Here is a 23,843-nt window from a genome sequence, read left to right on the forward strand (position 1 = left end):
ACGCCAGTTTGAGTCCTCCCTGTTTGCTTCCCTTAATAATATTCTCGGCGCCAGGCATTGCACTAGCACTGCATATCACCCGTGTGCTAACGGCATGGTGGAACGCCTTCACCGCCAATTGAATGCCGCCCTCGCTGCCAGCCTCAATTGCGCCTCCTGGGTCGACTCCTTGCCCCTTGTGCTGCTTGGTCTAAGGGCCGTCATCCGAGAAGACTTAGTGCTCAGCTGCAGAGCTCGTGTATGGTAGTGCTTTGCGTCTTCCAGGCGACTTCTTTACATCCCAGTAACTTCCAGCCCAGCCCCAAGAAATCCTCCAACGCCTGCTGGACTGCGTTAAAGACCTCCGGCCTACTCCCCCCACGTCCGTCCCGCCCCCATACCATTTTCGTACACCCCGACCTGGCCACTTCGACCCACGTTTTTGCGCGCCGCGACGCTGTCCGAGCTCCACTCACACCGGCTTACGGCGGACCTTTCCGCGTTCTCCGCCGCACCCCTAAAACCGCCACCATCCTCCAAAACGGCCGCGAAGAGACCGTCAATCTAGACCGCCTTAAACCGGCTTGCATGGAGACCGCCCTGGAACGACTCCCAGCGCCGCCAGACCTAGTGCTCGAGTGCCATCGCCGGCCCTCCGTCCGTTTTGACTTCCAGTCTAGGCGGGGGGCCCTGTAGCACCCTCTCTTGGGCGGCGCCGACAACCCGGCTAGCGCGCGCCACCCTGCGAAGAGAATAAAGACGGCACCTGGTCGTGGCTCGTGCAGCCACGGCTGGCAGTTCTGTTCTGGTGTCGGCTCGTAGCAAAGGTCTCGTTTCCTTCGCTCCTGAGGCGTTAAGCCTACAGGTTTATGTCAAGTGAAATAAATAACAATAAATCAATGAAATATTACCGCGACTGTGATTCGAACCGCAGCGGCCCAAGCAGTTGTGCTTCGCTGGCGGCAGCGCTAGAGCACTAGTCTTTAGCCGCATGTTTTTTTTTTCTTTAATGCATGGAAATCAATCCCGCTCAGCTTCCAAATGTTTTACATACACAAGTACTCTTCCGCAATGCAGACACAGGTTCTCATGTCTTCGTACGCTGCGCTCCACGTGCGCATAAATAAAGCGGGACGCATACACATGCGTCATGAACCGGGAACCCTTCAGGCCACCGGTCCTGCGCCGCATAGCCCCCTTCACCAAGGCGCTTTGTTCACTAAACAGAGATTTAAATGAACGAGGTTGTTCTGCTTTTCGCTCCATCATGGAGCTTTTCCAGAGGCTAAAAAAGAACAATCAACAATAAGAGATGGCGCGGAATAGTGGAGTGTTTGAGAATATGCAGGGAACTTTTAGGGTACGCCGATATCTGACTGTCCTTTTTGATTGTCCGCTGAAGTATGTTGCAGAAAAACACTGCATCAATGCTCCACGTAAAGCAATGATCGATCGTCTCTGGTTGGCCGCACAGGCGGTTCACCGACCATTGCAGAAAAATCACCTTGGCGCGAAGTCAGGCCTTGGGGGGTAGGGCCGAAGGAGTTTAAAAAATGTTTTTGCAGCTGATTGAATATAGAATCGCATAACTCGCTCCAATACATTAGAATCCATAAGACCAAGGTAAGGCTGCCGATACACGAGTACAGGCAATACTCTATTAGTACTTTTGTTGAACACTAGTTGTGACCGGCTGTGGCTCGGCTATAGCCGCAGCTGATCACGCGTCGTGTTAATGTTCAACACACTATCACGCTGTGCATCGCACAACGTCAACTTCATGAAATAATACTTTTATAAAAATAATATTCCCGCTTTAAGCTATGCAGCGGGAGTGAGAGATGTGCGCTGCATGCGTTGGCGTGGACAACACTGTGGCAGAACACAGCAGTAGAGCTATATACGTTGGCGTTGGCTACGCCGCAATGAAGCATAGGCTACTATAGCGTACATTGGATGAATTGTCACTGACGATGAAAAAGTTGAAGACGCGCATAACTGGCTCCCTGGGTGAGTGGACACCTCGATCGCGCTTTCAGTAACATGGCGGTGGTGACCTCCTGCAAAAGACTGCGCTTTCGCCCACTTCTTGCTTAGCAATGCTAATCCGCCAACAATTTTTGATTAGGTTTGATAGCGCTGCTAGTTCTAATCTGTCCGTGGGGTTAGATGCTTTCGAACTACGATGTTTTGTTTCCTGAGAAAGCAGACCGGTATCCTGTCGAACCGTCCTACCGCCTACTTCTACGGCGCACTCCAGGCAACACGTGGTGCGTTGCATAGTTATCAATAAGAATATAGAGTTCGTATTTTTTTCGCTATCTCGGACTTGAACTTAACAAGCCACAAGTGAGCGAATTGTGCGCAATACCGATTGCGCCATTTGAACTTGCGCCCGGCTGTTATTGTAACACGGACCAAGGAGTCTAACATGTGCGCGAGTCAATGGGTCTTTCGAAACCCAATGGCGCAACTAAACGTGAAGGCCCTTCGCAGGCCGCGTTGCGATCCCGGACCGCACAGGGGTTCGGGCACAGCAACGGCCCGTCCCAGGCGCTCACTTGTCGCCGGGGCGGAGCGAGAGCGCACACGTTGGCACCCGAAAGATGGTAGTTGTGTTCCTTTCACCCCTTTCTCTTCCTTGATGTCAGCCCGAAGGGGAAAGGTAGAAGTTGTTGGATGCCGACGTCTTGAGGTTCTAAACTTGCTCAGTCACATTACTCGTGGAACTTCAGGAAGTAAACTGTTTAATCACACATAAAATAGTTAAGACAGAACGGAACGTACAACAAGGAGAACAACTATGTACATAGTGATTGATCCGCAGAGTGACCAGACGAAATCAACCCCCGGTCCCACCAACACGTCTTCTTTTAATTCCTAAGTCCCCGCCCTCAGTGGGGACACCAACCAATTAGGTCAAAACACAAGCACGCATCCAATCAAGGACCGGGGAAAGGAAAACACATCCAATAAAACACATGGGAGAGGAAAACACATTGAAAAAGAGACAGAGGAGCGTAAAACACGCCCAATCAAAGACTGGGGAGAGGGGACAGGTCACTGTCACGAATACTAACAATTCCCCTTTCGGATCACTCCATCCTCCCCCGCGGGGCGGCATGATTACTCGCTTAAAGAGCATGCGAGGGCCGCACAGATTGTCGAAAGCCGTGCCACTTAAGGCTCCACCGCTCCCCAATTCTTCCTGATGCCTCACGTGCACAGGAAGTGCCTGGCAGTCATATGGAGCTGATAAGCGCTCACAGTGAACACGAGGAACGCGTCTTCAAAATTGCCTCCTAGCCACACACTGAACGACCGCCGCCCGGGTAATGGCCATGGGCAGCGTCGCCGCGGTAGGGATGAAAGGCAACGCGCCTTCGTTGCTGCTTCTCGGAGCGGGCTGCGAACAATGGGGCCCGGCCAATCTGGGTCGTCTGCGCACCCCGAACTCCCCTCCGTCGCCGTCCGCTTGACTCGTTAGTTCCATGTGGAGTCAAAAGGAAATGGATCACAGCGTACGCACTCTTGTCCACATACAGGCGGCGTTCCGTACGTGATTACTTGAGGCTCCGGATGTGTCCAAGCCAGCCGCGCACGACACCTCCCCACCAAGTGTGCTGCATAACATCTTGGAATGAAGCACACACAGAAAACCGAAACAGACCAACGTGCCGCGGGCCCGGAGCCGAAGAAGCACCATCTGCCGCTGCCGAACCATATGCGTTGCCAAAGCCTCAGGGTACACCTCCATACATGACATACCTCCAGGCCCCGGATACCCCCACGCCTCTAGTTGGAAGCTACGAGTCGCGACATTGCATCGGCATTAGCGTTTTGCTCCCCCTTTTTGTGCTCGACCCGGATATCGAATCTCTGCAGAGCGAGTGCCCAGCGTGTCAGCTTGGCGCTGTGCGGACTACTCAGAGTCAAATATTTGAGCGGGTTATGGTCCGTTATGACCCTAATTTGTGCGCCACACAACCAGACTTCAAGTCGCCCTAATGCCCAAATGATGGCATAAGCCTCCTTCTCGATAGTCGCCCAGCGGGTCTGAGCCGGGCTTAGCTTTTTGCTCAGAAAAGCGATAGGCTGCTCGCGGCCCTCGTCATCGCACTGGGCAAGGCAGGCACCCACCGCGTAGTCCGAAGCATCGGTTGCGAGCACGAACTCCTTACTTGGGTCAGGCGCATGAAGTGAGGATGCGCTCTTCAAGCAAGCTTTCACCTCATCAAAAGCTTTCTGCGCCTCGTCATCCCATGGGAGCCGCTGCGGTGTCCGCCTGTTAGTTAAGCTCGTCAGTGGGAGCACGACGCGAGAATAGTCGGGGACATATTGTCGGTAATAGTTAGCTAAGCCCAGAAAGCTTCTGAGCTCCTTCTTTGTTTGGGGCCTCGGCATCTCGTCTATTGCTTTGACCTTTCCTGGATTAGCGCTGTGCTTCTCCGACCCAACCACATGGCCCAAAAATTCGACTTCTCGTCTCGCGAAATGACATTTGCCTGCGTTCACGGTGAACCCGGCGGCTGCGATCGAAGCGAGCACCGCCCGAACGTGCCTCAAATGCTCCTCCCAGGTGTCTGAATAAATCGCGAGGTCATCTATGTAGGCGCATGCGTACTCGCGGTGCGGTGCTAGTACCTGGTTTATGACCCTTTGAAATGTCGAACTCGCATTTCGAAGGCCGAAGGGCATGACCCTCCATGCATACTGCCCCACCGGAGTGACGAATGCCGTGAGGGCCTGTGCCTGCTCGTCAAGGGATATTTGCCAATAGCCTCTCAGCATGTCTATTAGGCTGATGAAGTTGGCCTTTGCTACTCGGAACAGCAGCTCGGACGGTAGGCTCATCGGAAAGGCGTCCTGCTCGGTTATCGCATTCAACTTCCGATAATCGCAGCACAGGCGCAGCCCCCCATCTTTTTTAGCGACGCAAACCACTGGGTGAGCATGAGGACTCTCAACGGGATATATTAGTCCCCACTCCAGGAGCTCATCTACTTGCCTCTCCACTTCCTTCCGATACGCCATCGGGACCTTGTACGCATGGCCAGCCCGTGGCTGAGCACCCTCCTTTAGCACGATTTTGTGCGCTCCAAGCGTGCATTTGCCGGGCCTACTGCTGAAAACCTGGCCATTCTCCTCGGTCAGTGCCTCTAGATCTCGGCGCTGCGCTTCGTTCAAATGTTCGAGAGCACCCGGCGGCAGCGCGTCGCTTGGCACTGAGCGGATGGGGAACGTGGGCACGTCGCCGAACTCCGCGTCGCACTCGAATATCACCCCTACTACATTCGCCCGTGCGTGGTATGCTCTGAGCTTGTTTGCGTGGACAGTCCGACATGCGCCATTGTCGAGCTTGATCAGATAACTGTACGGGCGCGTCTTCCGCATTACCGTCACAGGCCCCGTCCACTTGGACATCAACTTTCCCTCGCCATCCCTTTCAAGCAACAACACCTGCTGCCCATCTGTGAAGTGTTTATCGACAGCGCGCAAGTTGTATTGTCCAGTGTACCTTCGTTGCGCTACCGTGCTGTTGTCACTAGCCTTTGCGTTTGCCTCGGCCAGCTTCTCGCGCAAAGCTGACAGGTACTCTGCCGCCGGCGTTGCCAAAGAATCTGGTACTGCCCAGTCTCCCGTCCAAGTTTTTTGGAGAATGGATAGCGGTCCGGTCGGTATTCTGCCATACATTAACTCAAACGGCGACTGCCCGGTCGTCTCATTAGGTACCTCTCTGTAAGCCCAGAGCAAGAATGGCACAAGCCTATCCCAGTCACGTCCGTGCTCTTGAATAATCTGGAATAGCATGGATTTGAATGTTCCATTCCAGCGCTCGACCAGACCGTTGCTTTGAGGGTGGTCCGGCGTGGAAAACCTCGGAGAGGCGCCCAATTTTCTGAGAAGCTCTTGTGTAAGTTTTGCGGTAAAATTTGTGCCCTGGTCACAGCATACTGTTTCAGGGACTCCCAGGCGCGCGAATACCTGCAGAAGAGCGTCACACGTGGCCTTAGCGGTCAGCGCTTTTAAACACACGACTTCGGGCCAACGCGTGTTCATGTCCACTACACAAAGTGCATAGCGGTGCCCTCGAGCTGACGGTGGTTCTATCGGTCCTATACAGTCGATGTTTACCACTTGGAATGCGGCCTCTGGTCTAGCGATCGGCGCGATCGGCACTCGATCTGCTGTGCGTGCACGCGACTTCACCTGACATGAGTGGCATGAGCGGCAGTACTGCTTCACGTCGCGTGTGACCCCGGGCCAGAAGAATGAAGCCTTTATCCGCTGAAGCGTTTTCCGCTCGCCGAGATGACCTGCCCACACTGAGTCGTGCGCCATTTTTAACACCTCTGCGCGTCGCTCGGTTGGGAGGACAAGCTGAGTACATGGATGCCCAGCAACAGGCTCCTGGTGGAACAAAAGCTCGTCCCGGACCGTCATGCCGTGTGTTCCCTCTCTAGCCTGAGCCCACGCTTCCTGGAGTGATTCGTCTCCAATCTGCGCCTCGCGAAACCGTTGCCGCGTCGTCTGTGCCACCGCGGTTTCCCCTTCGCTGCAATCTGCTGCTACCGCGCCCGCTAGAACCTCGTCAACCCGCTTCTCCCTCTCTTCGATTTCTTCGTCAGAACCCTCGGCTTCTCCCTGTTCTTGCGCATGGACACGATCGCTCAGAAGCTGCTCATAGTCTTCGGGAGTGATTAACGCGCTTATCCCAGTTATAAGCTCGTCTGTGACTGCACACAGTATGCCCCGCTCCGACGGGTCAAATGATACTCGCGGTGCTCCCTGAGTTGTTACTAGGGGAACGTACGCCAGCTCCGCGACAACCTGCTTTCCGAAAGCCCCGGTGAGTTGTATTGTTGCCCCCGCGCATTCATATCGCGGCACGAGTGACCTGCGGATGACCGTGATGTCGGCCCCTGAGTCAATGCGCGCACTTATAGCGTTCCCGCTACTCAACAATGTCACCTCTCCGTCGCTGACCTTCTCCTCCGCGGGCTGCCTTTCCACTGAGCCGTGCACTGTCTCCCTGCCATGCAAGGGGACCGATATTCGGGCGATTACTGATTTCTGGTCTGCGCGTCCGCCCCCCATGTCTGGCTTTTCCGCGGTTTGTCTTTTCGGGCAAAATCTTGCGATGTGCCCATGCCCGTGGCAATGGAAACACTGTCCACGTCCCCGGGGCCGCGTGTTGTTTGGTCGGGACTGGGTTCCGTCGCACTGTGTTACCCCGACTGCCTCGTTCGTCGCCACCGCCGCGCTCGCTGCTTTCCCGACCTTATATCTTCGGCTTTCGTCGTGGTTTTCTGCCAGCGTGACAATCTCACTAGGTTTTAGGAACCCTGGCTTATCATTTAGAGCAACGTGCGCTCTCGCTTCTGCACTGAGGGCTTCCTTTAGTCGGTCCGCGACGGCTAGCAGTTTGAACTTCTCTAACGAAGTTACCTGACAGCTGTTTAAATAGTATTCCAGGTAGTTCTGCAGGCGTACCGCAAACTGCTCCCACGTCTCATTTGGGTTTTTGTTCGCGGATGAGTAAAGACGTTTGTATTCGGCGGCAGTGAGCCTCAAGCCGTCTAACACTTTAGTTTTCAGGAGTGCGTACTCGCTCCTTTCATCTGCGGACAACCGCGTGAGTAGCATGCGTGCCCTCTCGCTTAGGTGTGGCAAAACTAGTCCAGCCCACCACTGGGTTGGAGCTTCGTATGACCCCAACGTGGCCTCTACGTCCTCGAACCACCCTGGTACCAGGGCTTCTTGAAGCGGCATCGGCGTGAGAACGCCTTTCATAAGGTTAGCAAATTTCAACCTTCTGTCCTCGTCCATTCTTCCGCTCGCTCCCGCGCTCTCACCAAGCCCACCCGCTGTTCCGCTCTGCTTAAGATTCAGCCTTGTATTTTCTAAAGCCAACCGCTCCTTTTCCACCACTAGTTCAGCAATTCGTAATTGCACTTGCAACTCGGTCATTTGTTGCACCGGCGCGCTAACTGTCAGAGGGTGCGTCGGACCCTCATTTGCCTGACCCGCGGCTGCCAACTCTCCGTTTCCTGCCCCGTTCTCCATCTCTTTCTGTTTAACACTGTCACTTCTCAAAACCCAAGGCTTTGGCATAAGCACAAGCCCGACAGGAACAGAAAGGTACTCGCCTGGCTACCGAAGCTCCGCTTTACGAGGCTGCCGGTGCCCCAGCATGGAAGACTGGCCCGGAAGTTGGTCGCTGCTCCGCACGGTCCCGGTTGGAACTCGTCTCCTTGATCCGCGTCGTCGTCGGCTCCTCCTGATCAACAGCGCCCTCCTTGACTCTGGTCACCTGGTTCCTTCAGCTGCCCGCTGACTTGGGCCTTCAGCGTCACGTCGGCGTTGACCAGCTGTAACTCTTGAAATCTTCTCCTCTGGACGTGCCACGCTATAGCTCGTCCGCCGCCTTGTACTTCCGCCCTCCTTCAGTTGCCTCGAGTAGGAAGACGTCGCATTTCTGTCGACTGCGCCAGTTGTGTTCCTTTCACCCCTTTCTCTTCCTTGATGTCAGCCCGAAGGGGAAAGGTAGAAGTTGTTGGATGCCGACGTCTTGAGGTTCTAAACTTGCTCAGTCACATTACTCGTGGAACTTCAGGAAGTAAACTGTTTAATCACACATAAAATAGTTAAGACAGAACGGAACGTACAACAAGGAGAACAACTATGTACATAGTGATTGATCCGCAGAGTGACCAGACGAAATCAACCCCCGGTCCCACCAACACGTCTTCTTTTAATTCCTAAGTCCCCGCCCTCAGTGGGGACACCAACCAATTAGGTCAAAACACAAGCACGCATCCAATCAAGGACCGGGGAAAGGAAAACACATCCAATAAAACACATGGGAGAGGAAAACACATTGAAAAAGAGACAGAGGAGCGTAAAACACGCCCAATCAAAGATTGGGGAGAGGGGACAGGTCACTGTCACGAATACTAACAATTCCCCTCTCGGATCACTCCATCCTCCCCCGCGGGGCGGCATGATTACTCGCTTAAAGAGCATGCGAGGGCCGCACAGATTGTCGAAAGCCGTGCCACTTAAGGCTCCACCGCTCCTCAATTCTTCCTGATGCCTCACGTGCACAGGAAGTGCCTGGCAGTCATATGGAGCTGATAAGCGCTCACAAAGAGTATGGTGGAGCTGCCAAAAAAAAAAAACGTAAACCAATGAGCTCCTGCCTGTACCACTAAAGTATCACAGGCTTTAACCCAATCGTAATATAAATGAAAAGGCCCGAAGGCAATGTTGGGCTTTTGCCACCCGAAGGTGGGAAAATAAAAAAATGGGGTAATGCTACTAAGCGACCCACAGCCGGGGGAGCGGGCCCGGGGAGACTCCCCTGATCTCCCCTAGGACGTAGCGGAGGGGGTAGGACATAGGTTGTGGGAATGGGACTGAGGGAAGGGTTATGGGTAATGTGATGGGAATGGGGACAGCGAGATGTTGACCCTCATTTTATCATCGCTCGACTCCTGTCTGGCCAGGACAGGGAGGGCGTCGATGTTCTCCAATGGTGCGGCTCCACTCACGGGATGCCCGACCACCCAACGACGCAACAGCTCCGACTCGGAGACTGGGAATCCTAACCCGGGGCAGCTGCCTCAGGCTCCTCCACGACTTTCAGGGGTCCGGTTCGGACTTGCATTGCGCTCCCAGCTACTAACCGTCGAGTGTTTTTCGCGGCTTTTCAGACTCCGGAAGTATGTGTGGTGTGATCCGGCCAATAGAGACTTGGGCCGTCAGCCTATCGGCACGCAGCCCTCGGCGCCATGACCCACCCCTCCGTGGGGACCCACCTGTGCTTCCAACCAACCAACCATGCACTTATTTCCTCCCCTGGCTTGCTCCACACCTACTGAGGAGGGAGTGTTCAGGGCCGGGCTGACCGGGCCACAAACCAAGAACCTGGCCGAGGGTGAGATACCCCGGGCCTACTCCACCGGTACTCCGCAACATCGACGGTTTTTGCATCGGTCCTACTAAGGTCCCCCGCGCATCCTAGGAGCCCTTCTGCTGGAAACCCCCGCGCGGACTTGGCCTCTCCGTGGCCAGAAACCGACGCGCCAGCCGGTAGCCACGCACGCCCCCGCGTGCAGAGGCTTTTTGATTTTCGAGCAGTTTTTGAGTCCAATTCCGTGAGTCCAACCTGATAATGAAACCAGGCCTGCCTCCGCTCAGGCATCGGACCTCACGTGCGCGACTGGCCCACTCAGTCGCTTGGGAGTCGCTGCCACTCCCATGGGGTTTTGCATCCCCAGAGGACGGGCCCCGGCCAGCCCATCCCCACCGCTGTGCGTTGCACCGGAACAAAGCCTAGTAGCCGAAACTACACCGGCCCGTATCCGGTGGCAGGGGGGGCCACGGGCAGGCCGCACAGTCGGATTTCCCCCCCATAAGCGCTCACAGTGAACACGAGGAACGCGTCTTCAAAATTGCCTCCTAGCCACACACTGAACGACCGCCGCCCGGGTAATGGCCTTGTGCAGCGTCGCCGCGGTAGGGATGAAAGGCAACGCGCCTTCGTTGCTGCTTCTCGGAGCGGGCTGCGAACAATGGGGCCCGGCCAAGCTGGGTCGTCTGCGCACCCCGAACTCCCCTCCGTCGCCGTCCGCTTGACTCGTTAGTTCCATGTGGAGTCAAAAGGAAATGGATCACAGCGTACGCACTCTTGTCCACATACAGGCGGCGTTCCGTACGTGATTACTTGAGGCTCCGGATGTGTCCAAGCCAGCCGCGCACGACAGATGGTGAACTATGCCCGGGCAGGACGAGGCCAGAGTGGTGGAGGTCCGAAGCGATTCTGACGTGCAAATTGATCGTCCGATCCGGGTATAGGGGCGAAAGACCAATCGAACCATCTAGTAGCGAACCATCTAGTAACAAAACGTCATGCGTAAGTCAGGAATTTGTGTTCAATCTCTAACGTACGAAAACGTAGCTGCCAAGCTATCGCTATGCGCGAGACTTGCTTCTGACAAACTGTCGCCGGCAGTCGCGGCCATTCGTCCTCATGCACAATTGACATTAACCTTAAAGCTTGCCGTGCCCCTCACCAGTGCAGGTGTCGCCTTTCAAGGCATGCGCTTTCGACAGCAGCAACTGGGAAAACTGTGGCGTTCTGCCGGCAGCCTCTCGCCTTTTTCTATTGCCTTTCATGGGTCCGCATGGGGAGGGTGTCGCCGGCTCCTGGAGACGCCGATCCATCGCAGCGCTTACCAACATCGCGAGGCTTTCGACTCCCGAGCCGAGTTTACGGCTCCTCCTCCTCCTCCTTCATTCCAACCGACTGACGCCGCCCCGGTTGTTCGCTGCATCTGACACGCAGTCCCATTGCCCTGATGCATTCATTGAGGGTATCACCAACCTCGTTGGTAATAAGCAAGCGTTCTTTATAACTGCGGCTGTTATGAGTGGGCTGCACTGCATTCTTTTGTCTCCTTATTTATTGAGAGGCAGGTAGCTATTCGTAAGAGGTATCCCACATATTAGTTGTTAAATATTCGGAAACGCAGTTAACCTCGGCGCTGTGGCCCAACGTATTTTGCCTTCATCGCGTCAAACTAGATGGGCTTTCGGCACGCTTCCAGGAAAATCAACCCCTCCAGTGCACGTAACTCGTCGGAATATCGAAATTTTTTTCTGTCACAGCGCGGAGGGTAACTGCGTTTCCAAAATCTAAAAACTTATATGGCTATTTCTTATCCTGTGCTACATGTCTCACTAAATAAGGAGAGACTAACAATAATAGCTGAAAAGTTAAGCATTCAAAATTAGTTTACCAACCAGCTAGTTAACACATGTTAGCTGTATCCTGATGCGCTACACACCTGACAGTGCTATGTGAAAAACGCGCGCTTCTATTTCAAAAAGCATATTTTAAAATTGCAGAAAAAAACAACCGGTATACCTTCCTCTTGTTGGATATTGGTAAACCGCTCTTAGTCACCTGAAAGTGCATGAAAAATGCACTGCACACCATTCTTATGCATTTATCATACCAGTTTATTGGTCCAGATATGCGGTCGCTGCCTGCCTATAGGTAGACGTTTGCCTTTCCTCTTCCTAGGCTCCCCAGCCTATAGATACCGTAAACTGCTGCTCTTTTACAAGACTGTTAAACATTACTTTGTGCTTTTTGCATACAAATTTTTGAACCCAAGTTCTTCTTTGCCTGCCTATTTCCTAGATCATCTTTGATGACCTGGCCTAAAATCTACTCGGAGGAAGAACTTCGGGAAAGTCACTTGAGAGTGTCAGTAACATAATGCGTATATGCGGGAAGTACCCAGCGTGAGCACCTGTGAAGCAGAATGGAAGCCTCGCCGAGAAAACAATCCTGATATGCGATCCCATTAATTCCTGAAGGGACGCCTGCGACAGCAGCCTGAAATATGTTCTCATGAGAACGATGATACTGGACTCAAATGAAAAGGAAATCACCATAGCGCAACGCGGACATTGCGGAGCATAGCAAATGAAAACTTCTTTGACATCCGTGCTCCGTTTGTGGCACACTGTAGCTTTACAAGGACTTCCAAACACTCCCTGAGCGCAACCGCCCTTTTAATTGCAGTTAATGTAGACACAATAGAGAGGCGAAAGTCAACTTTGGCGTCAATTCAGCGTTAAAATGTCGGCTTTGCGCGTTCGAGCTGCTATAGACTCTCAGGGATGTCTGTGATGTTTAAAAGCTGCTTTCGCTTAATCGCCCTGATCTTTGAGTCCTAGGGAGGCGGGGTTGTGCGCCCAGATAGCCCAGAAATCTGAAGGGTCTTTGACGGCCTCCTGGCAGTTTTCCAGTTCCCGGCTTTGTGAATTTTGGATATCACTGCCTTCATTTACCAAGTGGGTTAGTTCCCAAATATATGTTTTGGCTACAAGGAAGTATTTGTGTTGTTACCTTTTAGCTAGCGTGTAAAGACGAAACAATATTTGATAATCTTTTTTTTACTCAAGCTTCCAGGACAATTTGGTATGTGTTTGAAGTATGCAACGCATAATGTTATAAGAGGATCGCCAAATCATACTGCGTGTTACGTCTTGCATGCGCGGAAAGGCAGCTGTCTCCCTAGCACCCAACAACGCAAGTATTTCCCTCCATTCTCAACAATCCTGGGCAAAATAATTTTTCAACAGGAAAGAATTTACGAACCCAATTTTTTCATATATTGTCAAACTTCCCTGTGACATTAAGTATAGCCGCCCAACTTCCGTAGGTAGGCATCTATTTTTTTATTGCTATTAACGTGCCTGCTATCGGCAGAAGCGTTCTCCCTGGATTTTCTAAGCTATCTTAACTAATCGATGCGAGCGACGGAAACACTAAAAGAAGGATTTTGACACATAACGGAAGAATGGAACGTTGCCTTCAATGTTTCAATAAAACTACCTCACAGTTTTGCAATATTCATAATTTTTGTTCAAAATTGTTGGACATCGGTAAGCAAGGAACACGTAGAAGTTAATAGGCGTGGCTTACGCCGCAGAAGATAAGGAAATGCAGTTTAATCCGACAGAAATAATCATTTCAGAGGTATCAAAAGGAATTGGAAACACTGTTCGTACTCTGCAAGTCTCCACCAGTCGCTTTTCTTTCTCTCAGATAGAGCAGTGCGCATATAGAGGGCGCGTCAACAGTTTCAAGATCACGGGGTCCGCTTTTGAGTCGCGCATTTTGGAGTTTGCGTCACCCGCGAGCAAGAGTGTAAAGTGTTACTTTGAACTGCGAGGACGTTTGGTAGCTTCATACGTTGCTAGGCATCTTAACTGACGGAATATATGGCCGAAACGCATAATTTGTGGCCTGGAAACTTTGGTGCCCCTTTACGTTTAATTAAACAGGCTGAACAGTTTTGATCATATCATTTCCTTCATTATGAACTTTCGCTGTTTCAATTCCTCGGTTTTTAATCAGGCACCCCAGATATTCACGAAGGTCTACGGTGCCGTCACTGCGCGACTCCATTCAGCCGTTCACTCTTAGCGTGTTGAAGTTCACGCCGAAGGGCCTTGCTCTGGAAGACAATCAGGTAAAATTAAGAGATGTGTTCGAAATTGGGAAAATGTGGCAATGGAAGAGGAAGAACAAAAATAACAAGCCGCACTGTCATCAGCGTGACCTAGTTAAAAAACCCGTATAAAATGAAACCTCAAGGCATATACGCAGGTTCCCCGTGCCCTATATTCTTATCTTTTTTCTTATGAGCACATGGAAGCGCAGTGGCGCCAGAAAAGAGCGCTCAGTCATTATCTTTATACTGGTCAGTATGTTGCAGACAACACTAGAGCTCAGATCAGTTGTCATGGCTTCTGAAATTGTTCTGCGCATGCCACCTCTGAATTAACGCACCATGTCGTAATTGACACTCACGTATGGTGAAATATGGTTTAATTTCCCTTCGGGTGTTCGTCCTGTTCACATCACAAGATTAGTCAAAATTTACGCATCATCGAAGCATGCTGGAAACATGCTGGGTACAATAATAGAAATGCCATGCGTTATTAGAAGTACACTGCTTGCCCTGAGATAACACCAAGCAATGATAATTCGCGAAAGAAATAGAGGCTTTCTTATTCGGATGTGAGATCAGAAGGAAACATGCAAAGTGGCAACACATCTGGCCAGTGCGTTTTGCCCCACTGCCTCCATGCTAACGTTTTTTTTTATAGCAGGAAATTTGAGTGGCATTGAAGACTGTCATGCAAAAAGACCTTACGCTAGGTGCTCAATTTATTTACTAATAAAGAAAATTCCGCCAATTTCCGTGAATTCAGCAGTTCTACAGATCTATTTCTGTCCTCAGCAGCGCAGGAGCCTCTTTTTATCTTCATGATTCAATGAATAGTTTGGCACTGTTCTGAACTCTGCTATTAAGAAAGAAAACATTATTTGTAAATTGACATTGCGCGCAAATGTTTAAGTATGCTGTGCATTCCAAACGGCTTTGTATCTCTTGGAGGCCTTGAAAAACGAAAGCTGGTTTGGCGTTAAAGCCAGTATAATCGATTGCACATGTATGTGGATTGGCACAATTAAGCATTATTCTGCTTGAAAATACTGCATGGATAACAACTTAGTTATTTTGTATTCGAGCGCCGCACTGCAGCTGCAGTGTCTGAAAAGTTTGCATTGACCACTGCATTTCTTTTTGTTACAGGCGGTGAAATTCTGCAAATCGGGCATTGCATGTTTAAAGAAACGATAAAAATGAAAACTTTTTTCACAGTCTGCTGCGTATGTCTATAATAATTTTTTCTTAGTTCAAGAAAATAAAATTAAATGGCTGTTGGTTGAACGCTTTGCGAGCACTATTCTGCCTTTGTTCTAAGTCAAATCTCTGCTGTTGGAACATTGATGTAGCAGAGCTCATTCTGGTCGCTAGTGATTTGCAAGGCCTACCAAATGCTTTTCGCCAACATCATGATGGCATCGAAGGTTAAAAAAAGGAGTTTTCTTCTGAGCTCCACTATTAGCCTCAAGTGGTTTCTGAAATATTGATGTGCCCCCTGATTTCCACATCTGTAACGCGAAAACATTTGTTCCACTTCAGAGGCAACAAATTCACCTTACCAAAGCCCAAAGTTTTTTGCTGAGACACTAGCTCAATAAATATCAAAAGCTCAACAGCAATAATGCGGTTGACCTTCTGTTTTCGGTGCGCCGACACGAGAATTTCAGCACACATTGTATGGCTGCATAAGATAACCTCGCCAGAGAGCCAAAACTTAGCCTCAACGCTTTCAGAGCACATCCCCTGCTTCACATGAGGAAATGTTGATAGTTAATCATGCCTGCTTGGGATGCACGAGCCATGTGAGCAACTAACGGTTCTGCTCCTTTTCTAAAATTCTGCGCGCAATAATGCTTATTGTGAGCACTTTTTGCGCTTTCGTCGTCGTCACCTCTCTGGCTGCGACTTCATCCTCTTTCCATGCACTGTACATTCCCATCGTCATCGCTTGGTGCTGTTCGCTGGGAGCACGTCTTTGCCAGCGGGCTGGAATAAACGTCTCCCGTGAAGTCTTCCCTTACACGTGGTGGCGGTGCTCCTTGGATCCCCGTATCCTCTTTCCTCGCTTCTCGCTGGAGCTGCGTTCCGGTCGTCGCTTGTGTACTCTCGCCGTCATGCCTCAAGAGGAGAACGCCGACGGCCCGGGTTCCTCCCGCTCTCCCTCTGCTGCCCCCGCAACTTGGACCGTGAGCAGCCATCAACGCGACCCCCAGATGTTTGCCGGCCTCCGCGGCGCCGACGTGGATGGCTGGCTTGACCACTACGACCGCGTGAGTTCGTTCAACCGCTGGGACGATTCCCTTAAACTCCTGAATGTGTCTTTTTATTTAACTGAGGTTGCACGGACATGGCTCCTAAATCTTGAGACAGATACACCCGACTGGACAAGTTTCAAGCAGCAGTTGTGACAGATTTTTGACTCTCCGGCTGTTCGATCGGAAGTCGCTAAGAAGAAGCTTGCTGACCGCATCCAGCGCCCTGCCGAGTCGTACACTTCATATATTGAGGATGTACTTGCTCTCTGCCGCCGTGTAAATGACACCATGGCCGAAGCTGACCGTGTTCGCCACGTCCTGAAGGGTATCGGCTCTCTGGCGTTCAATGCCCTTGCCGTCCAAAACCCTACTACCGTCGATGCTATCATCGCGACCTGTGAACGCCTCGATCGGCTGCAATCTATCCGTTTACAACCTGACCCGGATGCCTCCTTTTTGCCGGCCGACTCCGACCTGCGTGCCCTCATTCGTGCGCTCATTCGTGAGGAGCTTCTCGCTCACGGTTCTCCGTGCCTCACCGTACCTGCGCCTTCTGCTCCGTCCTCTACTGGTGCTGGCCTTCGCAGTGTCATCAAAAATGAGTTGGCCTCAGTAGCCTGCTCTCTGGCACCAGACACCCCTACTCTTCGCCCTCCACCCACGTACGCTCAGGTCGCTACCATGCCACCTGTCTTTGGTCCGCCTTCAACGCCAGCGCCGCCCCGCGACCATGTCACCGCTTTAGCACATCTAGCCTCAACGCCAGCGTTCTCCTCGCCCAGGCGCCCCCGCCGCTAGATTTGTTTTTATTGCGGATTCCGGGGCCATATTTCCCGCTTCTGTCGCCGGCGCCTTCAAGACGAACGTCGCGGGTATGCGGCCTTCGAAAGCGGCTACTCTACTTGTGCGCCCTCTCCTCAACGCCATGCCTTCCCTGACTCTTTGGGACCTTCTTCTTCACCTCCCCCACCTCTGCTCGCCCTCGTGGTTATCGGCCCACCAGAGCTCGAGCCCCTTCGCCGTTCCGCCGCTCTTCTCCGCTTCCGCCGGCTTCTGCGGCGCCTGACCTGCGCTCGGAAAACTAGCTGCTGCAATTTTTGAAGGAAAAGCTGCATGGTTTAGAAGAACTTTTTGTTGGGCTAGATGGTGCCTCTGTCTTGTGTTCGTCTTGGTCGCGCTACAGTTCTTTTGTTGCAAAAGCTGCATGCTTCGGACACCGACAAATACCTCCGGAGCGCCCGTCTAATAAGGTTTCAATGTGGGTTGAAGGTTTACAGATAGAGGCATTGATTGACACGGGTGCTGCAGTTTCTGTTATTCACGCAGACTTCTGTTCTCGCTTAAGGAAGGCGAAAACGCCGTACGATGGGCCTTCCCTGCGTGGCGCTAACGACGTCATCATTCGCCCATCCGCTATGTGCACTGTTCGGGTTTATATTGACGGTGTCCGTCACCACGTACAATTTGCTGTGCTTTCTCCGTGCACTCACCTTATCATTTTTGGTTGGGATTTCTTGTCTTCTGTCAGTGCTTTTATTTCATGCCGTGACCGCATCGTGCACATGACCGAGAGCGACCCATCATCTGAAGTCCTCGAGACCTGTCATCGCCTCATTGTCGCTGCTGATACGGTTTTGCCCGCTGGGGGTCAAGATCTTGTACGACTTCTGATTCCATCGTCCATGGGGATGTCTTCATCACGCCTTCTGCTCGCCATCTGATCAGGGGCCTTGCCTTGCTGCCTAGCCTGATTCGGTTTGAAAATGGGTCAGCCGTCGTCGCTGCCTTGAACACGTCTCGTGAACCGCTAGTATTACCCAAAGGCACTTCTTTTTCCTGCACATTGGACATGCACCCGGTTTCCCTCGTCGTGCTTACCGCACCCTCCTCCTCGTCTCCTCCCTCCGCGGATGTTTCTCTCTCCGTCCTCTCTGCCACCATCAATCCAGATCTCCCAGCGTCGCAACGGCAAGAGTTACTAGACTTGCTTCTCAAGCACCAGGGATCTTTTGATGTGGCTTCCTCTACCCTGGGCAAGACATCTGTGGCTGAGCACCGCATCGTGACCGAGGGTACCTCGGTTGTTCGCCGCCGACCGTACCGCGTTTCCTTATCTGAACGCAAAGTCGTCGAGGACAATGTGAGTGATATGCTCCGCCGAGACATTATTCGCCCTTCCGCCAGTCCTTGGTCATCACCGGTGGGTCTGGTGAAGAAGGATGGGTCAGTGCGCTTTTCTGTTGATTACCGTGCCCTCAACAAAATAACTCGTAAAGACGTTTACCCTATGCCCCGAATTGATGACTCCCACGACTCTCTTCAAGGAGCTGAATACTTTTCGACCCTAGATCTCCGTTCAGGTTATTGGCAGATCCCCATGCATGAAGCCGACAAGGAAAAAACCGCATTCGCTACTCCTGACGGCCTTTACGAATTTAATGTTATGCCTTCCGGACTGTGTAACGCTCCTGCTACTTTTGAACGCATGATTGATACAGTCCTTCGCGGCCTGAAATGGAAAACCTGCTTATGCTATCTGGACGATATTTTTATCTTCTCTTCGACTTTTTGCGAACACTTAGGCCGCCTCAATAAACTGCTCACTTGCCTCGCTTCTGCTGGCCTTCAATTAAATACGAAAAATGGCCATTTCGCCAGGAAGGAAATTTTAGGCCACCATTTTTAGGCCACCATTTTAGGCCACCACAATTTTAGGCCACCTCGTCAGCCGCGACGGCATTCGACCCGACCCTGACAAGCTTGCCGCTGTCCTGAACTTTGCCCGTCCCCAGCACACTAAAGAACTGCGTAGTTTCCTCGGTCTTTCCTCTTATTTTCGGCGCTTTATACGAAATTTTGCGACCATTGCCGCGGCATTGCATCAGCTCCTCACTGCTCACAGTGCTTTCGTTTGGACTGAGCAATGCGAAAGTGCTTTGCAAGCCTTAAAGCAAGCTCTCACCTCCGACCCTGTCTTTGGCCATTTCGACGATGCTGCTCCAACCATTCTACACACTGACGCTAGCGGCCACGGCCTTGGTGCTGTTGTTCTGCAGCGTGATACTACTTCTCACGAAAGCGTTATTGCGTTCGCCAGCCGCACTCTGACCCATGCCGAACGTAACTACACTATCACTGAGCAGGAATGTCTTGCCGTCGTTTGGGCAGTGCATTATATTCGCCCGTACCTTTACGGTCGCCACTTCACGGTCGTCACAGACCATCACGCTTTATGCTGGTTGTCTAGCCTGAAAAACTTGACTGGCTGCCTTGGCCGCTGGGTTCTTCGTCTCCAAGAATACCGTTTTGACGTCACCTACAAGTCCGGTCGAACACACCGAGACGCCGATGATCTTTCTCGTTGCCCTATTCTGGACTCTTCGTGTCTGTCTTCAACTCCACCTTCCACATCTCACAGCGCCTCCTCATCGTCGCAAGCTCTTCAGCACCTCGCCGCACTCCCCTGAGTCGCATCTGACGATTTAAACGATCTTGCATCGAACCAACGCAACGATGCGTATTGCCGCTCCCAAATCGACCGTCTCACGGAAGCTTCCTACCCTCCTACCGCTTGTTTGCGTCGGCAGCTTGGGCAGTTCAAACTCGAAAATGATGTGCTCTGCCGCTACGTTTACTGCCCTGACGGCACCCGCTGGGTTCCCGTGGTGCAACGTACACTTCGCTCCCGTATTTTGGAGGCCCTCCACGATGACGCGACAGCCGGTCACTTAGGTTTTCACAAAACGTAGGACCGCGTCAAGAGCCGTTTCTTCTGGCCTGGCCTTTCCTCCAGCGTCGCTAAATACGTCGCATCTTGCCCGCTCTGCCAGCGCCGAAAACGGGTGACTTCACCTGCCGCTGGACATCTGCAGCCTCTACCATGCCCCGCCACGCCGTTCGCCGTCGTCGTCATCGACTTGTATGGCCCGCTTCCTCGCACTACACGAGGTAATCGATGGATAGTCACTGCCATCGACCATCTAACACGCTACGCCGAGACCGCAGCCTTGCCTGATGGCTCGGCGCCCGAAGTTGCCTCCTCCTTTCTCCAATCCATCGTGCTCCGCCATGGCGCCCCTCAGGTGCTTCTCAGTGACCGTAGCCGGATGTTCCTTTCGACCGTTGGTGCCGAGGTTCTGCAAGCTTCTTTTACACTTCACAAGACGACGTCCAGCTACCATCCCCAGACCAATGGTCTTACAGAGCGGTTCCATCGCACCCACTCAGATATGATTGCTATGTACGTCGAACCTGACCACGGTAATTGGGACACAGTCCTTCCTTTCGTCACATTTGCCTACGATTCCGCGTTTCAACGAACAACTGGTTACTCCCCATTTTTCCTCGTGTACTGCCGTTCTCCCACTACCCTTCTCGACGCCTCTTTCTTCTCGACGCCTGCGAGCTCCTCACCGTCTCTCCCCGAACAATTTCTCTCCCGCGTGGCCCGATGTCACCACCTTGCTCGCCTAAACACTCACGCCTGCCAGGAGGATCGCAAGAGTCACTATGACATGACGCACCGCATTGCGTCGTTAAACCCTGGAGACGAAGTCTTGCTTTCTACCCCTCTGCGGACGCCTGGTCTTTGTGATAAGTTTCAGCCTCGTTTCATTTGTCCGTACTTGGTGCTCAACCAAACTTCACCAGTGAACTACCGCGTCACCCCTGTTGATCCTCCCCCGGACCGCCGCTACCGCGGGACTGAAATTGTCCACGTTTCCCGCTTGATGCCTTTCATTCGGCGCTTTGCATCGGACTAATCGCGGCTAGGCTGGCCGATTCTGACCGCGCGGGTAGTTAGTGTCAGCACTTTATGCGCTTTCGTCTTCGTCGCCTCTCTGGCTGCGACTTCATCCTCTTTTCATGCACATCCTCTTTTCATGCACTGTACATTCCCATCGTCATCGCTTGGTGCTGTTCGCTGGGAGCACGTCTTTGCCAGCGGGCTGGAATAAACGTCTCCCTTGAAGTCTTCCCTTACATTATTCTTTAACAGTAAACCGGGGAGCAAACACACCACACCATTTAGAGGAAGTGTTGACAAAAAGTTTCGTTTGGGAATTTAAATCTCTGGATCATGCACAACATGCAGCATAGCTGTAGTTTTAGGACTTACACGCACCAATCTTTCGAGAAAGCCTTAAGCAGGTAGCAATTTAGCGGCTCAAGAGGGTTCCACTTTCGTTGAGACAAGAAGCGCTACCCCAATGTACGCGAAGTTTATTCTACCTTTCGAAAACCAGTTTAGCCGTTCACTTCCTTTTACCCAATGCACGTGAATATTGAAAAGCTTATGAAAATTGAGTATTATGAATAAACAACGAAATGTTACTGCAGGAAATTTTCAAAAAAGAAAGCTGTCGGGGAAACAAATGCTGGAGAATCACGGGTGTTCTAAGAATAACTATCTTGATTAAGGAATGCCATATAACAAAATTCTCAACTTTTTCTTGTACCATTTTAATATATAAAAGTAAAAATCTGTCTGTTAGAACGGCGGCGCATAGAGTGCTTCAAGTCGTCGCACAGGAAGGAACAGTTACTAAATGCAAAATTCAGTTCATGGATGATGTAAAGATATATCCTGACTTGACAATTTTAGTGTTGGACAGTGCATTTATGGCAATGAGAAAGCGAAGGAAAAGTTCTGGTACTCAATGCGTAGCTGCTGCGTAGACAGTTTCTTTTAATATTTGGCGGAAATAATAGCGAACTAGAAAGTCAAATGGAATCATGGCAAGAAACAGCTTTTGTGGGAGGGTCTTGTTTCTGCAAAAAGTGTACTGTTCCAAAAGAAGTGACGTCAACATTAAAAAAATAAGACTAAAACTAGATTTCATAGTAGGCAGTCAGGTTACAACGAGTAATGCGTTCTTTTGTTTGCCAAGCGGCAGGTCAATAGCCCGTTGTGACAAATGGCCAAAGTGAACCCACGAAATAGAGCATGCACTCACGGGTCGTCAAGGTTGAAGAATCCAGCAATAGACCTCTGCGTGAAGTCGTACCTCCTAACGTTTCCGGCAGGAGCCACGTTCGCGAATTGGAACACGTTATGATTTGGTCCACCACGCAGGCCGAACCGATTGTATCCCAAGCCGGTGGCGTATCCGTAACCGCCACCAGTGGGGTAGATTGCACCAGGTGCAGGGTAAGGGTAGCCTTGGACGCCCACTCCATATGCTGTGCCTGGAACATAGCTTAGACCGGTTGCGTAGCCGTTGTAGGCTCGTCTTGGTTGCTGTAGCCGGGCCCTTTGTAGCGCAGTTAGGCCAGATCCAGGCCCAAGCCGAGCCGCCTGCACGAGCAGTGAGCTTCTCGCCGAGAGCTCGGCGAAGCCGGTCAGGGTTGCGACCATTACAACTGTGAATCGCATTGTCTCGTCTGGAATAAAACGGTAATGTTTAACAAGACTCAAAGCGGTGAAGGGCGCCAAGACTACCATGTAATATTTACAAATAACCCTAACAGTAGGTAAGAACAGAGAACTCTTCACTACTAGAGATCAATGTAGAGCTTTTATAACGCCGTGGGGTGTGAACAATTGACTTGGAGGCGGTATGCTCGTGTACAGCACTTCAAAGCGGTCTTATCAATCACTGAACCTCCACAGTGTGGTGAATTGCAGGTTGTAGAAGCGCTGCCACAGATGCTGGTCTTGTACGGCTTTTATACTCTGTGCTGTCAAATATCCCTATACCACCTACCCTGACAAATCAAACACATATTTGACCAATCCACGCGCTACTCAGACACCATACTACCTCTGACACAAATTCCAACCCCTCCAAGCACTAACTCTATTATCGGGAGAGTTGGGCTGCTTCTCCTACTGCACTACGACCTAAATTGTGGCCTATGCTGGTTTCCTACTTCCCACGCGTGTCAGGTGAAAACCTTACTGCACTGAGCTCCAGCTTCAACACACCGACTTTATACAGCACCCGGACTTGGGTTGCGCTGTACAGTTTTTTTTTACCTCCAACCCTCTCTGTCCCTCCTTGGGAGCGCTTACTAGTGCACAGGTAGTACCTAGTCTACGTATAGCGCATTAAAATCTTATTATCTTCTTTACATTTTCGCGCTGCTTTTGAGGCGATGCATCGTAGCACTTTAGTGCGCGGAAAGGCATGAAGGCATGAGCCATGCGTGTTGGTCTGGCGCTATCCGTTTTCCGTGTGCACGTCACTTCAAGTACATTCACATAATAATAATAATTGTTTTTTTTTTTGGCGGAAAGGAAATGGCGCAGTATCTGTCTCATATATCTTTGGACACCTGAACCGCGCCGTAAGGGAAGGGAAAAAGGAGGGAGTGAAAGAAGAAAGGAAGAATAGGTGCCGTAGTGGAGGGCTCCGGAATAATTTCGACCACCTGGGGATCTTTAACGTGCACTGACGTGCAGCCGCCGCGGTCGGGTTCGAACCCAGGAACTCCGGATCAGTAGTCGAGCGCCCTAGCCACTGAGCCACCGCGGCGGGGCTACATTCACATGCAGTAAACGTGTTGTACCCAAACGATGGTTTCAGCTTTCGGTCCAGGCCACAGCGGTTGCAGTTCCTAAAAAAAAAGG

The 23,843-nt window shown here is 51.6% G+C and overlaps 1 protein-coding gene across 1 annotated transcript; it reads right to left on the reverse strand.

Moving 5' to 3' along the window:
• Window positions 1–13,969: 13,969 nt before the first annotated feature.
• On the reverse strand, window positions 13,970–22,646 carry LOC144130288 (uncharacterized). Its single transcript, XM_077664241.1, has 2 exons — window positions 22,228–22,646; window positions 13,970–14,018 (listed from the first exon to the last, which is right to left on the reverse strand). Exons 1-2 carry the CDS (start codon window positions 22,644–22,646, stop codon window positions 13,970–13,972), a joined length of 468 nt encoding a protein of 155 aa, XP_077520367.1.
• Between the last annotated feature and the right edge of the window lie 1,197 nt (window positions 22,647–23,843).

The sequence above is a fragment of the Amblyomma americanum genome, chromosome 4 (assembly GCF_052857255.1).
Source record: "Amblyomma americanum isolate KBUSLIRL-KWMA chromosome 4, ASM5285725v1, whole genome shotgun sequence".
Taxonomy (NCBI): Eukaryota; Metazoa; Arthropoda; class Arachnida; order Ixodida; family Ixodidae; genus Amblyomma; species Amblyomma americanum.